We start from the raw sequence: 16,346 nt of genomic DNA, 5'->3' as shown, positions 1-16,346 counted from the left end.
CAAGGGGGTTGCCGGCCGAAGACATATAGACATAGGATAGGTCTGAGGCGGGCAACCCCATTTCCCGCCGAGGTATGTATAGTGCTTTTCTCAAACATGGTATGAAATAAATAAAGTCTACTGAAAATAGTAACTTTGGATGGCTGTATCTCCTAAACGGTGCGTCGTAGCGCAAAAATAATCGAATTTTCGTTAAGCTTATAAAAAAACAAAAAGTTAAAAAAAAATTCAAAAAAAGAAAAAAAATTTTTTTGTATGAAAACGCACCCAAAATCAAATATTGTCTAGGGCCCGTACCAGTTGCAGTCGGCACGTCTATAAAGCCCCTTATAGTTTTTTTTTTAATTGGCTAAATACCTGGATGTTATGTCACAATTATTTGTGTTTGGAAATTAAAAAAGAGGACTTTGCCGGCTTTGGCCTGCGAGGTTTGTATGAAATTCCATTATCTATCAATCGTCCTAGCCGCACCTGCAACGTCATACTTCGCTGCCAATTATAAGGCACATAACATCAATATTTCATGCCATGTTTGAGAAAAACTTAATAATCACAAATTGGACTTCGACAATACACTGGTAGATTCACGTTTGATCACTTTTTGTCAGTTGAGTTCTTTGTTTTAGTTTTTACTTTTATTTTGATTATATTAGACATAGTGGCATAATGGCAGTTATTGGCAGTCCACTGCGTAAATTATGGTCTAATTCTCACCCGGCAAATGCACTGACTGTTTCCGATCACAATTAGGGATGAAGTAATATTTGAAGCGCTAATTTATTAAAGTAACAAAGCAAACATCACGTAGAAAGCGGAGCATTTTTGTACACAAAACATATAATTGTATGATTACCTATGATCTTATCGACTTTGCATGCTTTTAACTGGAACCCTTCGCTTCGGAACGTGGGGTGAAGCGAGCTCAGACTATTCAGTCCGTTTTGGGTGTTGACAGAGCCGACGAGCGTCGCGCGGGTCCTCGCGGGAACAGGAGCAGGAGCCGGAGTTGTACGTGGACTCGCTCAACTTCGTGGTGTCGGAGGCGCGCGTGGAGCTAGTGGCGGAGTACCTGGCGCGCTCGGAGCGGCTGTTCTCGCGCCTCACGCCGCCCGCACGCGCGCGCGCGCGCTCGCGGCCGCAGCCGGCCGCGCTGCCCGACTACCGCCTGGCCTACGAGTCGCCGCACAACCTGGCGCTCGAGCTCACCAAGTCCATCCTCTACGAGTCCGCCGAACGGCTCGAGTCCGTCGGCTCCGAAGACTCGCTGTGGAACGGCCGGCCTCAGCAGTATTTTGAGAGCATGAATTACGCCGAAAATAACACGAATGACACCGATTGCGATAATGATTCTTTAGCACCTTGAGAATATAAACGTTGCATGTTATGTGTCTGAGTTAGTTTTTGAGTATTTCCGTTTCGAATTATTATTAGGACGCCATAACGTAGTTCCATTTTCAGAAGTATCATTCCATGTAAAAGGCACTATTAGAAACGTCTCGGGGATCTGTGATATGTCAGTGTCACGTTTTATATACCCTCTTTGAAGATAACTTTTGTAGCGGTCTTGACTAATGTGGGAGTCTTATTGTTATAACCTCTAACAATTATGAGATCCATTTTACAATGACTTTTGATTCAAGTATTTTTAATTAAACAAATTTAATGTAAACAAGTAATCTTGCGAACTCGCATATGTTACATTGCGGGCTGTGAGAAGCACATCCATCAAATACCGCAATGTAATAAAACTCGTATGCGAGTACTCGTACCGTCTAAATGGGCTCTAATACTGCGCAATTGTACATATAATGTTCCTTGTCTCCGTTGCTTTCCATAATGAAATGAGGTTGCTTGAGAAGAAAAAAGAAAACAATATTTATTATTAATTGTCAGCTGTTATTCGATTGTTTACTTATAATAGTTACTATTAATATACATACTTATGCAAATATGGCGCGCTTGTATTATCTCTGAGATACTCCTTGTATAATTAAAGGATTTGTGCCGTAACGGTAGCTATTTTATAAAATGTCACGTCATTCCTAAGGCTATAAGAACTGACTGTAACTATAAATATAAATTGAGTGAGAGCTTGGAACGACTGTAGCAAGGCTGTGAAACAATATGTGTGCTTGTAGTTGTGTTTCATTTCATGTAAGGGGGTACTTAGCATTAGAGATATTACGGAAATGGTTCACACGGTAAGCATTGGGTGTAAGTATCGATTAATTATTTATATACTATTGTTTAAAAAAATCTAATGTCCAGATGTGAACGTCCTAGCATCGCATAGCACGTGAACCGTCGCGTAGTAGCGTGGGGTAATGGGGTTAGTTTCAACTAGGGCTCCGTGCGACACGTTGCATACGACAGCGCTCGGTAACAAAATAGTAGGAGACTGATTTTGTATAAATTATTAAAACATAGTGATAGCTTATACCAAGTTAGGGAATTTCCTCTCAATAATGCCCTATTAAATGCTTTCTCTGTACTTTTGTTTCTATGTATAAATATTGCCTACATGTGAATAAGTGTTACTGAATTAGAAATTAAAAATATTCCAATTCTGTAGTATATGACTGTATTTTATGTAACATAAGATTAAATGTAGCCTATAAACTACCTATCGATAATTATTTAAGTCAACTGTTTATTGTACAGATTTCAAAGGCGATGTTAAGGTTTTGTAAATTATTAAGCCACTACCTACCTACAATTTAAGATACTCATAAATTTATCTAGTTGACTTGAATCTAGTTGATGACTTATGTACAGCTGTACAGAAATCATATCATTATATACAAATTATTCAATTAAATTGTTCATATCAATTGTCTTTTTTATTTTAAAAATAAGTCAAATTATATACTAAATACTTTTATTAAGTAAACACACCTATATAAACGCAACAATTGAAATTATCAACATTATAAACTTAACAGATTAGAATAGTCAGAACAGTAACAAATCAATATCAACTTAATCTAACGTCAAGCGGTGTAAGTAACGTTAATAAAGAATACAAGATTAAATCATCATCATTAGAAAAAATCAAAGTACATTACTAATTAGTAACCAACAATAATAAAAATGTATCATTTAAGTTCATGTCTTAACAACAACAGAGTATAAATAAAAAAATAAGGACACATTTTTGTCAAGCTAAAAATAATGCATATGCGAGGAATGAAATATATGTATACATATTTTTAATTTTATATATCAAATTTAGGTCCCAAAAAAATGTCGAGTATCTCCAAAGTGTCCGGATCCTTGCGTACTTTTATAAAGCCATGTTGCTTGAGTTCTATAACAAAATATAAATTTATTCCGTTCAATCATCAGTCATAGAGCAACATAGGTCTAACCGCATCAATCGAATAAAAGCGAAAAAAAAACTGCATAAATTTTCAAACGAATACTATTAAATATTTGTTTGACCACGAACGCTATAAAGGGTTCGAAACGTCAGGTTAGTGTATTCAATAAATGAGATGTAATCCGTTGCCATAGTATTATTTCATAAGCAATCAAGAAGTTTAAAGAACACATCAGTAAATGCGGGTTATTTGTATAGGCATAGTTACGCGACATCTAGCGACAATCACGCGTCAAACAGCGTGAATTAGGGATCATCCATAAATTACGTCACACTAAAAATCGTGATTTTTGACCCCTCCCCCCCTCCTTGTCACAGCTGGTCACATTTGTTAGACTCCCCTCTCCCTAGTGTGACGTCACATATTTTGCAAATTTACACGTAGAAATTATTGAATGAAAACAGCGGTTAGAAATCAAGCTTATTTTCATTTATATACTTAAATTATTCTTCGCCCCATCAACAGGAAAGGCTCTCTTGATACTTCAAAAACGAATGACTAAGTTTCATTGTATCTATAAGAGTGTAAAGTAATTTCATAGAAATTTTAACTTGATGTCCACAGCTGGCTGTGGCTGGTACTTAGAATAAACGTTTAAATGATGATTTTGACTCTTAAATGTTCAAAAAAATATGAATGAAACTAAATTGTGGGATATTTTGCAGTTAATATTTTCCACGTGTTGTGTGTGTTACACATTTATTTAACCTACGTGCCTTGAAACCCCAGCAACGCTCAAAATTTCACATTCTGAATCGGTCGACAATAAAATTGGTATCTTATATTTATAACCAGATACAAAGTCGAAAATAGGTGATCCTGATCTAGGCCATTTAGAACATTTTTAGCCAGACATGGCTTAAACAAATTTACTCAAACAGGGTGTCCACTACTAAACCCAAAAAAAAATCCCTGACTTTTCCCTGACTTTCCATGACCATTTAAGAAAATTTCCCTGACCAAGTTTTCATTCAATTTTTACCACTTTTGCTTAGAGTTGCAAATAAACGGTTTTATTTTTGTCTTGAAAAAAAAAACTGAAAAAAATAAGTTTTTACCATACCTCAAAAACGAAAAACGGAATCCTTATAGGATCACTCGTGTGTCTGTCTGTCCGTCTGTCACAGATTTTTTTTTCTGGAATATGTTTGTTTTCTAAAGTACGAAATATTAAAATTTGCAAGGCAGTTCATACTTTTATACCTACGGTTTTTTTATCTTTATGTTAATTAAAAAACTTTAATTTCTGGTTTTATAAAACTAACAACAACGAAATCTGCAGTTGGTAGTTATCGCCATTTACTTTTGGCTATACCAGTGCCGTGCCGGCCCGTGCACTCTATCAGGGCAGAGCGAGTTTGAGTTTCGGCGCCCTTGGGTAATTCACGTTAGAAAAAAACATCGTGAGCGGAGCAAGCGCGAAAAATTTTCCCCTTTTATACGTCCCTGGGACTGAAAGTAGTTATTATGTACATAACATAGTAAACAAAATGGAATACCTAGTCTATCAGAGCAGAGTAGTTATGTGCAAGTTGCGGAAACTTTCCAAAAAATCTTAAATTTCATGAATCTTTCACGAAAAATAAAGGGAATTAAAATTGAAGAAATGGAAAATACTAAACGCGAGCGAAGCGACCGCGAAATTTTTTTTTGTTGTCAGTGTCGGGATGCCCATTTAGGTGTTTTGCCACTACATGACTTTAGGTTTCCAAGTGTTTTGAAGTTCTCTCATCGTCACGCTTATTATCCTCCTATGCTCCTTTGACTCATACAAAATTGCGCCTCTATGTGACGTTATGCGTCATTGGCTTTATGAGGAACTCCGCTTTGGATTGTCGGATAGATACTTCGTATTTGGACAGCGACGTAACTTTGTCTTTGTCGTTTTCACATCGCCCTAGCAAAAGCAAATTATGAAAGGGCCTGGCCGGACTGCCATGGTAAAATCGCCCCTGGCTGAATATGAAATATTGATATGCAGGATTATTCGTATTGTTACTACATGTACTACTACTGGATATTATGCCTCAAACTGTTTCCGTTTACGAAAAAAATTAAAAAAAAAAATTTGTTTTTTATTTTTTTCTTTAAAACCGCGTATCCGATTGAGTTGTTCTTTGGATATTTTATAGATATATTAGGGATACATCAATAAAAAAAAAATTAACTTCCTGACTTTTTGTTAAGTACATTTTTTTTAAATTTATGTTTTAAATATTTTTTTTTACCACATACGAGTTAGCGACACCTACTATATTTTTATATAATAATCGCCATTTTATACTCTATTACATATATTTTTATCAAAAATATTAGTTTGGATCAACAATGTCAAAATAAGTTATTTATATATTACCCTTTAGTACGTTGCTACGTTGCTCCTGGAAAGTGATGTATGAAAATGTTGGCATAATTAATGGAAGATTTTTTTTTTTTTTTAATTGGGATATGTAGATTATAGGCCGAAGTTATTTTTCATCAACCCTCCCCACCCCTCCCCCTCTGCGTCACCCCTCTTATCCCTTAAAGAGCCGAAAATGCGATTTTTATCGATTTCTGACAAAACCGATGAAGATACAGAAAAAGCGTGTAGGAACGAAGTAATCCTTAATGAATTTACTACAAATCTCTCATAAACATTTTAGTGCTAGCACTTATAGTGTTCGCGCAATCCGTCACGAAAGTTGCTCCTTTCTGCAATTTTCTTTAATGAATGATAAGTTTTCTCCTTAAATGCTTACGAAATCGTCGGTTTGATAGTACTAAAATATTATAAACTCGGAATGAATTTCAGGGGAAAAAAATCACTACCATGGGCGGGACTTGAACTCATGGCCTCTAGATTGATAGATATGATAGATAAATGACGCTAGGGATACCATTGATTCATATAGTAGAAAGCTGAAAGATTCGCTAGAATCTAGGGATGAGCTTTTGGTGGCTCAGTTGGTAGAGCCCTCGAGTTTCTATCCGGAAGCCGTGAGTTCAAGTCCCAACCATGGTAGTGATTTATCCCCTTAATTTTATTATAGTCATGAGTTTACAATATTTTAGTCGTATCAAACAAATTTCGTAAGCATTTTGGGACAACACTTTAATATTCTTTAAAGAAAATTGCAGAAAGGAGCAACTTTCGTGACGGATTGCGCGAAAACTATAAGTGCTAGCACTAAAGTGTTTATGAGATTTGTAGTAAATTTATTAAGGATTACTTCGTTCCTACACGCTTTTTCTGTATCTTCATCGGTTTTGTCAGAAATCGAGAAAAATCGCATTTTCGGCTCTTTAAGGGGGGGGGGGTAGAGGGGTGACGCAGAGGGGGGAGGGTTGATGAAAAATAACTTCGGCCTATAATCTACATATCCCAATTTAAAAAAATCTTCCATTAATTATGCCAAAATTTTCATACATCACTTTCCAGGAGCAACGTACTAAAGGGTAATACTAGTAATATATAAATAACTTATTTTGACATTGTTGATCCAAACTAATATTTTTGATAAAAATATATGTAATAGAGTATAAAATGGCGATTATTATATAAAAATATAGTAGGTGTCGCTAACTCGTATGTGGTAAAAAAAAATATTTAAAACATACATTTAAAAAAAAATGTACTTAACAAAAAGTCAGGAAGTTAATTTTTTTTTTATTGATGTATCCCTAATATATCTATAAAATATCCAAAGAACAACTCAATCGGATACGCGGTTTTAAAGAAAACAATAAAAAACAAAATTTTTATTTTTTAATTTTTTTCGTAAACGGAAACAGTTTGAGGCATAATATCCAGTAGTAGTACATGTAGTAACAATACGAATAATCCTGCATATCAATATTTCATATTTAGCCAGGGGCGATTTTACCATGGCAGTCCGGCCAGGCCCTTTATGAATGTTGTATATGGTGACATTGTAGTGCAACTTTCCAGTTACCTAATCTGAATCACAATAACTGAATTTATTCCCGACCCCCTTCGCCATTTTGGAATATGTGGGTAGGGCACGCAATGTAAAAAAAAATCTGGATTTTTCCGCATTTACGATTTTGGGCCGGATAATGAAGATATCTCTGACATAGTGACAATTTTAAGTTGCCTTAAAATCACTACCCGGAATCGTTCTTTGCTGTCATGGATGTGGTCTATCCAAAAAATCATATTATTTTTTAAATACTTTTAGATTTTTTTCTTAGTGCCAAGTTTTTCCCTGACCTCCAAATCATTTCCCTGACTTTCCCTGACTTTCCATGACCACTATGAGCTTCCCTGACTTTTCCCTGACTTTCCCTGACTTTCCAGAAAGTGGACACCCTGTCAAATCATTTTTTTATGTTATTAAATTTTTAAATCGCTGTAGTTTGATTTTATTTAGACACAGATGTTTCAAATTTATTTTCTGGTATACGATAGACATTTTACAATATGAAATAAAACCAAAAAAACTACATATCTACAATAACAAGAGTATGCTTATCGATTTTGTCTGAAATTTTGGAGTTTTCACCGAGAAGTATAAAAAAACGACTAATCAAATTTTGTCCGAGAGATTTACTAGCTAAAGAATGTTCTAAATGGCCTAGACTATCGCCTACTTTTGGCTTTTCATCCGGTTACCGAACATCCTGTATTTGTATAAATGTTTATGAGGTTTCATAAAGTAACAGTTTAAAGTTCGTGTTTTAACCCTTAGATTATGATAGATTTTGAAATGTGACGTCACGAAATTTAGGACCCCTCCCACCCCCTTGTCACACATTGTCACACTTCGTCGACCCCCTCCCTCCCCCTTAACGTGTGACGTAATTAATGGATGATCCCTTATCAGTACCACTACTCGATACTAGGTGGCAACAGTGTTTCGTCGGCCAAAAATTTAATATTAGAACAATTTACAACTTATATTACAGCAGAAGAATTGAATTGAAGGAACAGAATACTGATTAATACTATTGTAATATTAGCTAAAAATTGGTGAGCATTAGACTCTTCGTTCGTCGCGACATCTATTGACAAGTAGCAGTACTGATAATTTACGCTAGTTGACGCGTGATTGTCGCTAGATGTCACTTAACTGTGCCTATACAAATAACTCGCATTTACTTTCCTCTTCCCTTACTTATTCCTCTATGCTGGTGGTGAAATTAGTTATACAGTGCCTCAACGTTAAAAAAAATCTTTCTACTTACTCAATATTGAAGTGAAACATCGTGCCGCGATAATGCCCTTATAGCCAGGAACCATAGGCCCGTTCGACATGAGAGTGTTTATTTCCAGGGGTTGGATCTCCGCTTTAACCATCTTCAAAATCTTCACCATCGTGCCCTCAGTGCCCCATTGATCACTGTGAGAAAACATTAAAGTGATAAAACCCCATTTTAAATCGGGAAAGAAACTTTCTTATGAACTGGGGGCCTAGCGAAATTTAAAATCTATCCCGAAGCCTTTTGAACACCAAGGACTCGACCTAAAGTCGTCGTTGCCGGTCGTGTCTACAGCGTGACTACTATGAGTTATGGTGGACGCTGTCAAAATATCTTTCGCTTCCACCGTTCGAAATACCATTATTAAAACGAAGGGCTACCTTACCAGTTAACCAGTCTGACAAGGTCTAAAAATGCAGCAGTAATGTTATGACAATATACGGTAAGGACAAGTGTAACAGATACGCACCGAATAAACCTCTTAGAGTCGGTAGTCTGGTCGGAGTCGCCGAGCGACACCTTGGTGCGGTCGAGACTGCCCAGCATGGTCTCGGAGCTGGCGCTGGCGCGGCGCCGGCTCCTGCGCGGCTCGTCCGGCGCGGGCGCCTGCGCAGCCTGCACGTCGGCCAGGCCCGCCGCGTGCAGCATGGAGCTCAGGATGCGCTCGGGATCGGACGGCCGTTGTATCTCGATCTCTGGCATGGTCAGCGGTTCTTCGGTGCGCGGCGGTATTGTCTGCCAGTTGGCTGGGATGTTCTCTTTTTCGACTAAAAAATAAATATGTATATTCGAGACGTTCGACGACATACATGTATTATGATCGTTCCGCAGGCGTGAACATAGTTCGCTTACCGATTTCTGGCTCTGGCGGAACAAGGTTTTGGGATTGACTCGCTCTGAAGGATGTATATCCGCATCTCGACTTTTTCGTCTGTGAAGAGTAGAAGTTTTACAGAATATAAGTAGGTAATCGATCGTTTTCCGCGACAAAGTTTTTTATTCTATAAGTAAAATATTCACACAACTCTAAAATTTCTTAACTTTTAAGAAGTTAAAATCAACGATTTTCAGTCAATCAAACTTGTGGATTTAAAATAGCTACTTACTTGACTTGTATTAAGATCCTCCCGCGAAGCCCTCTTCTGCGTTGCTGCCGCCAATTTCTGGGTCGGCAGATCGGCAAGGTCTTTTTGCGCGTCTTCAATATCCTTCTGCACGTCGACAGCGCTCAGATCCGGCACCGCAGCAGACTGGTTCAGAACGGACTGCTCTAGCGGCAGCTGCGGCTCTGGTATTTGTGGTTCAGGCACTTGCACCTGTGGTTCTGGCACTTGAGGGGGTTCTTCGGGGATAGGCTCGAGGACTTGGACGGTGGCGGGCCTGAGCGCGCGAAGCGAGAGCGAGCTGCAATTAATTTTGTTATTTTAAGACTTGATACTTCCATAGATTTTTTTTTCATTTCATAGATTAAAATCTAAACAGACTTTATCCGTGAAAGCTGAGAAACCTCAAGTAGTAGTACAGTCGCCATCAGATATGTTGGAGCTGCCAAAGCTCTCCCAAAAAACGGAACACGCACTCTAACGTCTTGGCAATAGAGGCGTGTACGGAGTTTTTTTAGGGATTTGATCATACCAATATCTTTGATAGCGAATGGATGGCGACTATAGGTACTAGTGGTTCACAAAAACTCTTTTGGGGTGCCTTTTCACCAGAGATGCGCTACGTGGATGTATTTGATAGTCACCAATCATGTTCATTGTTCCACAAAGCATACCGCTAATGGGAACGGGTTCGACTAAGCTGATTGGTGGAGATCAGACATAACCATAGAAGCGTAGCACTTCTCTGGTGGAGAGGAAAGGCACCCTTAAACGGGTTGTGACACATCTACCGTCAGGAACGTGAGCAAATCTTGCGGGTTGTAGTTATTATATTAACTTCGGAACCGTAAAAATGCTTACAACCTTCTAATTTTAACGGTTACCAGTTTAAGCAAAACATCCAGAAGTGGGCAACTAATAAAAATGATATACCTAGTAAGTCTTGCGCTAGCATCTGACTACTTGGACAACGCGAGACTGATTGTTAGTGGCGTTATTATTATATTCGGAAATATTTTATAAAGCAGGTAGTTCAAAAAGTTTTTAATTTGGTAAAAGAACCAGAACTATGAAATAAAATAGTTGGTACCTCCATTTCTCTCTGCTCGACATGCGCGGCGGCGGCCAGGCCCAGGTTCCTGGAGTAGAGCCTGCTGAGTGCGCGCGCCAGCGGGCAGGCGAAGCGCGCGCCCGCGCGCGCCGGACGGCGCAGCAGCAGCTCCGCCGGCACGCGCAGGTCTACGATGTCTTCGGAGAAATCCTGACACAAACAAAAATGCCCAGTTATAAGTAGCTATACTTATTAATAATAGTATTGATTGAAACAATCAATAAATATAGATATGAGAACAATTTTACAATCAACTGATTTAGAAGGTAGTTACAAATTGAACAGACCCGACCTACCCAATGTTACAGCTCTCACATATTTAACGGTGTAATGTGACGCTGGCATCAAACAGTTTGTGGGTGTAGGGTGTAGGTACCTACAACATTTCTGAGGGTTGTTTCAGTTTCATTTGTAAGCTCGAGTACAAGGTTTTCCTAAAAACTTTCTAGTCTATTCTACTCCTCTGGTAAAATTAGAATTTTTAATTGCTTACGTATGGCTTACCTACTAATTAGTCTCAGTGCTGTACCTAAACTATGTCTTCGCATCGCAGAACTTGTGGGAAGTTAAAAAATGTCGATGACTTGAATGAGATATTGTTTTATTAGAAAATATAGTAGGTACAAACTCACCTCACAACGTAAGTCAACATGAATGTTCTCGATCCTAGCCCGAAGGAACTTCTTGGAGAGCTGATGGTTCTTGTCTATGATCAATTTATTCTTCCTGCGGCGCTTGGCTTGCGGTTCCCCTTCTTCTAGTGTCTAGACACATGTAAAATAATATTCAAAATAAGTAAGCTAAGCTTCTAAATAGACTAAATCGAACCCATTTAAATTTTATAGGAAATTGCTTGACACTCTGGTACAACTACTGGTAAAGGTGGCAGAATGTAGGTAGCGCGAAGAGTTGACTACCCACTATTTGTTCAATTGACAAGCAAGGTGTTTCAGTTTGCCTGCGATAGATACATTGATATTTGACACGGTTGAAATTTTCACTGTCTGTGAGTCACAGACAGTGACCCTTAAAATGTGGGGCATGCCGAATCTTATTACAAAGCTGCAAGGTTTACAATTCAGAGCGTTGCAGTGAACGTATTATGCCTAACCTAATAAGAGAATAAAAAACCTCTAATGTGACTATCTCTGGTTCTTGCGGGGCGGCCTGCGCGGGCGCGGCGGCGGGCGCGGGCGCGGTCACCGCCGCTGCCGGCTCCGGCGTCGGGGATCTATATAAGTAGTGCCATTACATCAACCATAAACCATGAGTAAGCCCGTTCATTGTATATTATGAAAAAAAAAACTCAATATATGTGAGTGTGTTTAGTAAAACGTCCCACTTTGTCGGTTGCCATTAAGGCGAGATTTACTTGTATCTTTATATGAATAAACTGACAAAGCGGCTTTATAGCAATAGCATCGACAAAGTGGACGTTTTCCCGTGCACACGTACATATGTACTTCATGGTCAGTCCCAGTTGATCCCCTTCCCCCTCCCTGCTAAATTCTACGCATTGATCAGAATCTCTGGAGCGGACTGTTGGTACAATACCTAACGAGAAGACAAGCTCAAATCCAATACCTACAGAGGCAACGGTTGTAGTGGCGACCTAACTCAATCCACCTTCTACCTCCCCATTACCTTAATCGAGTCAGCAAATTATTCAAAAGAGCCAAATAAAAATCCCCAGTTTTGGAAGATCAAAGAGCCAGAATTGTTATTTAAGGTAACTTGCATATCTACTTGTATACCTATATTTGTTTAGGGGTGTTAACTGTTAGTTGCCTCTGTAGCTTAAGGAAAATACAAGTTTTCTACACGCTGATGGTTATGTCTACATGACATCATCATTTACCTGTGTAAATTAGAAAAAAATAAAGGAAACTAACTTTTTTTCGGTGGGAACGGGCAGGTCCGGAGGCGGGATTTCAGGAATTGGGATCTCTGTGTGGATACGAAACGTTAAAAAAAGGAAAATAAACAAATAATGGAATGGATATTATTTCAAAGGATGTTCACTGTTTCCCTGATCACGTTTTCGTAAATAACAGGATAGGAGTTGTATGATTACATTAGCACCTTACTCTACAAAATAAAAATCCAAAAAAATGTCTACTGAAGCGAGGTTTAAACATATGAAATAATAATAAAAAATGACTCATGATTTCAGATAAAAAAAATATTTCTAAAAACTTGTCCCTCTTACTAAAACTTTAAACTAAGTTCTGATGAGATGTGATGGGAACTGGTAAGATAGGTAGGTATAGGTATTGGAAAAGGAATTAATTCGCAAGGAGGTACGGTCGACAAGTATTACGAGCACGACTTTAGCATACCTTTATCCAATTCTTCAGGCAATAGATCCTGCGCTGTAGCTGTGAACAGAAAAACAGACAGTATAACCCTTACATGCATAGTGATTTATGTGCAATATGTGTATCATGCATTTTTGACTCTATTGACAGCATAATATTTAAGGGTTAAGATATAGGTCTTAACAACTCAGCTATGATGGAGATTAGTGTTATAGACGAGAGTTACTCCTTTACTTGTGGGGAGTAATAAGTATAAGAATAGAATGTGGCGACGAAGAGCGTGCTGTCCGGGCCCAAAGCGCACCACGGTCTGATCAAACAGCAATTACATCATTATTGAGATAATCACGTACGTTTCCCGAAAGTGGTCTCATGTTCGGACATGCGCTCCTTGGTCTTATCGAATTCTAACCTGGAAAGGTTGGCGCTAGGGTCATTAGCGAGCGCAGTCTCGGTGGCTATTAAGCATGCTGTGCGAATCCGTGGCGCCCCATACCCTCAAATCGTACTGAAATTATACCTGGTCCTCATAATTGAGGTAATCACATACATTTCCCGAACAAAGTGTTCTCATGTTCGGACATGCGTTCCATAGTCTTGTCGAGCTCGAGCCGGGACTGGTTGGCGCTGCGGTCAGTAATCTGTGCGGCGGGCTCGGTGGCGTTGAGCGCGCTGTGCGGGCCGGAGGCGCCTAGCATGTGTTCGAGCGTGCGGTCTTGGAGGAGTAGCTGTAAGGCCTGGTTGGGGTTCTCTTCGCCGAAACCGTCCTAAAAAAATAAAAGTTACTAAAGGGTTATTCCAGCGAAACCGACACCATAGGCATAAAAATTAAATAACTGAATTTATACTTAAATCTTCTTTATTCAAAATCTTCTCTTGTTTTATTAAGCAATGAGTTTTTTCCTTTTAATTATGTCAATTTTTTGCACTGCATGCAGTGTTTTTAACTAACTTTTTCTTTCGATGCAACTGGGCATATAATCAATTTAAAATGGAAAATTACTGCCTGGGGTGAGACTTGAACTCACAGCCTCTGGATATACCTACATGTACTCCAGCGCTCTGCCAACTAAGCCACCAAGACCTTAACCACGCCAGCGAAATTTTCCACCTTATGTCCAACTATCTATGTACATATTACCTAGTTTATTTAACTACTGTTACAACATTACAAATTTTCACGATTACGATCGACAGATTTTACATCGGTAGGTACATGGCTCCACAGCATGCATATTGCTGCAGCAGTCATAACCATACTTAAATATATAACATACATTTGGTGGGAGTTGAAACTCTGGAATGGCAGCTTCTTTGAGTGTGATGGCTTCAATGTTGGGCACGACGTTACCACTTTGCTGAAAATAGAAAGATTTATAAGCAGAGACAGAAGATCCAGAATTCTAAAAGATGGCGCTCACTAGGCTCATAATTTGCTCCTCAAGTCCTTAGGAATTAATCTATTCTTGTGTCGCTCATCTGCACATATTAATTTTTTCCTAAGGAATTTTGATCCTAGAGGTAGCAGTGGCAAAAGGCTGTGTATTTTTTTTATCATATCCACTGTACCATTTCAGGTGGTGGATAGCATCTTAATAAATAATTTAAGGTCAAAGGGGGTAAGAGAAGACCACACTAACAGACACATCACTTACCAGAGGATTCTCTACAAGTACTACATTTTTTTTGTATCAGTTTGTATTATTTCTACATTTAGTTTGTATTATTCTAGATGAACTTGACATTTTAGGGACTCTATACATCTCTTATTAATTATAAGTAGTACTTTCAAAAATAAAAAAGACATGTATAAGAGCCCCTGTCTGTGGCCTACTTGCTGAAGAAATGTTTTTGATTTGTTTTTGAAGCCTAAAGTACCTACTATATGACTGTATATACACCTTTTGACCAGTGTTACAATTGATAAAGCTGGTAGTATATCTCAACACTGATTAGTTTTACCTGTATCATTTCCTCAACTCTTTCCTCCGGCTCCGGGACAGGCTCTCTCACTGGCGCTGGCAGCTCCAACATCGGCACGATATGCCTCTGCATCTCTTCTGCTTCATCTTGGATGTTGAATCTGGTTAACATGGTAACTTTATTGTGCTGTGCTATATTCAAGGTAAATAAATAGTATAAAAAGAATGTATAACTTGTCTGATTTGGTAAGCTTAAGTTTTCCATCATCTGACTATGATCTCTACTTGGTCTTTGTAAACTATACAATGTTACTACACATCTATTTCCAATTGTTTCTAAAAAACAGTAGCCACATTATTGATGTAAGTATTGTACTATGTTTAGGCTTTTGGTATCAGGAATTATGCTTTTAATCATTTGGTTACCTAGGTACATACCTTTACACACACACTCGAAAAAAAACTTACTTTCTATTTGAGTTTTTCATAATTCTTGCATTAATCATGCATATCTCGGCTGAAAATAAATAAGTGTCATACAGATTAATCATATCATTTAATTTATTAAAATAATACTTATTGTCAGCTGTCAATAAGATGCTTTTACCGTCAATATATTATGTGAACTTGTATTCTTTTGGCGCCTATGAAAACAACTATAAAGCATTTGTTAAATTTAACTATTTTCCCTTACTCAAAATGCTGTTAACTTTCTTCTGATACAGTCGGACCAGTCCCCGCATAAGTTGAGAGCTGAGACGGAGCGAAAACCGGTGCGAGGGCCGACCAGACTCATTGGTCATAACTTGTAATAAGTCATCGCTAAAATACAAACACAAATTCAATCTTTTTATTATCAATAATCTCTACGTAGGTACCTACTGGTAATTTTATATGATAAATTTATGAAATATCGATAACTTACCACATTTTTCTTATATCTTGAGACCATAGTTGTCGTTGGGTTATCGAAGCAAAGCAGGCAGGCCATGAATCTGCCACCCAACATAAATGAAATCTTCCCCCTTTTTTTAGTGAATTCTCCGGATAAAACATTATTTTAACTCAAAATGTTTTGCTTTTACATGCAAATCACAAACTTTAGTCACAGTTCACACACGTCATGCGAAAACAAGTCGCTCGATTTTCCTGTTCCCGCCAATTACCGTTTGGCTCGTTCGTTCTGAAGTGAACGAATCGTTCACTAAGGTCTAACCAGACGGGACTATCGATTCGAATGATTTAATCTGAATACCTAGCCAACATCACAATCGATTCCATTTCGTAAGCGTATCGTAGCCAGATTTCCC

The 16,346-nt window shown here is 38.3% G+C and overlaps 3 protein-coding genes across 5 annotated transcripts in view; 1 reads left to right on the top strand and 2 right to left on the bottom strand.

Annotated features, from left to right (window-relative positions):
* LOC125239796 (serine/arginine-rich splicing factor SR45) overlaps window positions 1-1,094 on the top strand; it is a 94,402-nt gene extending 93,308 nt beyond the window's left edge. For all 3 annotated transcript variants that reach the window (XM_048147526.1, XM_048147684.1, XM_048147598.1), the window contains exon 6: window positions 956-1,094. The gene's annotated coding sequence lies outside the window, so the exon portion shown is untranslated. The remainder of the gene's footprint in view (window positions 1-955) is intronic.
* A 628-nt stretch (window positions 1,095-1,722) lies between these two features.
* LOC125239964 lies at window positions 1,723-11,838 on the bottom strand. The gene is made up of 7 exons (XM_048147789.1): window positions 11,429-11,838; window positions 10,776-10,946; window positions 9,689-9,986; window positions 9,435-9,513; window positions 9,052-9,349; window positions 8,568-8,722; window positions 1,723-3,307 (listed from the first exon to the last, which is right to left on the bottom strand). Exons 2-7 carry the CDS (start codon window positions 10,796-10,798, stop codon window positions 3,216-3,218), a joined length of 945 nt encoding a protein of 314 aa, XP_048003746.1. The 5' UTR covers window positions 10,799-10,946; window positions 11,429-11,838; the 3' UTR covers window positions 1,723-3,215.
* Window positions 11,242-16,140, bottom strand: LOC125228865. Its single transcript, XM_048133597.1, has 11 exons — window positions 15,962-16,140; window positions 15,731-15,858; window positions 15,505-15,553; window positions 15,077-15,197; window positions 14,392-14,472; window positions 13,665-13,881; window positions 13,136-13,174; window positions 12,689-12,743; window positions 11,928-12,027; window positions 11,429-11,560; window positions 11,242-11,259 (listed from the first exon to the last, which is right to left on the bottom strand). Exons 1-11 carry the CDS (start codon window positions 16,090-16,092, stop codon window positions 11,242-11,244), a joined length of 1,071 nt encoding a protein of 356 aa, XP_047989554.1. The 5' UTR covers window positions 16,093-16,140.
* Between the last annotated feature and the right edge of the window lie 206 nt (window positions 16,141-16,346).

Source organism: Leguminivora glycinivorella, chromosome 1 (genome assembly GCF_023078275.1).
Source record: "Leguminivora glycinivorella isolate SPB_JAAS2020 chromosome 1, LegGlyc_1.1, whole genome shotgun sequence".
Lineage (NCBI taxonomy): Eukaryota > Metazoa > Arthropoda > Insecta > Lepidoptera > Tortricidae > Leguminivora > Leguminivora glycinivorella.
Note: the sequence above shows the minus strand (reverse complement) of the source record. Positions and strands in the feature narration are given on the sequence as shown.